This window comes from Sinocyclocheilus anshuiensis, unplaced genomic scaffold, assembly GCF_001515605.1.
Source record: "Sinocyclocheilus anshuiensis isolate Anshui unplaced genomic scaffold, SAMN03320099.WGS_v1.1 C32169543, whole genome shotgun sequence".
Taxonomy (NCBI): Eukaryota; Metazoa; Chordata; class Actinopteri; order Cypriniformes; family Cyprinidae; genus Sinocyclocheilus; species Sinocyclocheilus anshuiensis.
In genome coordinates, this window is record NW_015612141.1 from 1 (window position 1) to 742 (window position 742).

General features: G+C 38.5%; 1 protein-coding gene across 1 annotated transcript; it reads right to left on the reverse strand.

Moving 5' to 3' along the window:
* Window positions 1-135: 135 nt before the first annotated feature.
* On the reverse strand, window positions 136-738 carry LOC107682408 (glutamate receptor 2-like; the record flags this gene model as incomplete). Its single annotated transcript, XM_016478654.1, has 2 exons — window positions 136-503; window positions 622-738. Coding segments are annotated over 2 exons (485 nt in total), but the record flags the coding sequence as incomplete, so codon positions are not given.
* Window positions 739-742: the final 4 nt, after the last annotated feature.

A 742-nucleotide genomic window follows, 5' to 3' on the forward strand; every position in this document is an offset into this window, starting at 1 on the left:
GAATAACGATCTTCTAAATATGTAATGTTTTAGTGTAGTATATTTATTAATTTCAACATAGATATAACTAATAATTCATCATAAATCAATATATTTTGACCAAAAAATCAAGGCCAAGCAAGATCAAGAACAAACCTTGGTGAAATATCACAGCCCTGTCTCATAAAAGCTCCAAGAGAGAACCAAAGGCTGTTGAAAATCCCAAACTCATTGGTTGACTCGTTAGTCTGTATCTGGCCGTCCTCATATTCCTCTGTGTGCCACTCATATGGACTAAAACGACTGACCAGGAAAAGCACCACGCTTACGCCGATGTAGGCAAACACGATACACATCCAGATCTCATAGGCCAGCGGGTCCAGGAAAGAGAAAACACCAGGCTTGGATTTCTGAGGCTTCTTGATCATGATGGAGATGCCCAAACTCATGAATGGCTTTGAGAAGTCGATGACTTCTTCTCTGACTAAAGTGATAGTCAGTGGAGCCACTGCTATGTCAGCTTTCTAAAATCAAAGAGATTTAATATTCATTCCTCATAGGAAATGTTGATGCTAACAGTTTAGAAGCTACTTATCAGTTATGTCCAACTTTGAAGGTTTTAAAACTATATATCTTTCTTACCCCATAAACCAACTCTCCAACCATGCCATTCCAGATCTTCGTCTCTGCATCTCTGGCTCCATATTTGCCATCTCCTACTATTTTCAGCTGATATTTAAATCCACAGTGTTTTGCTATTTCA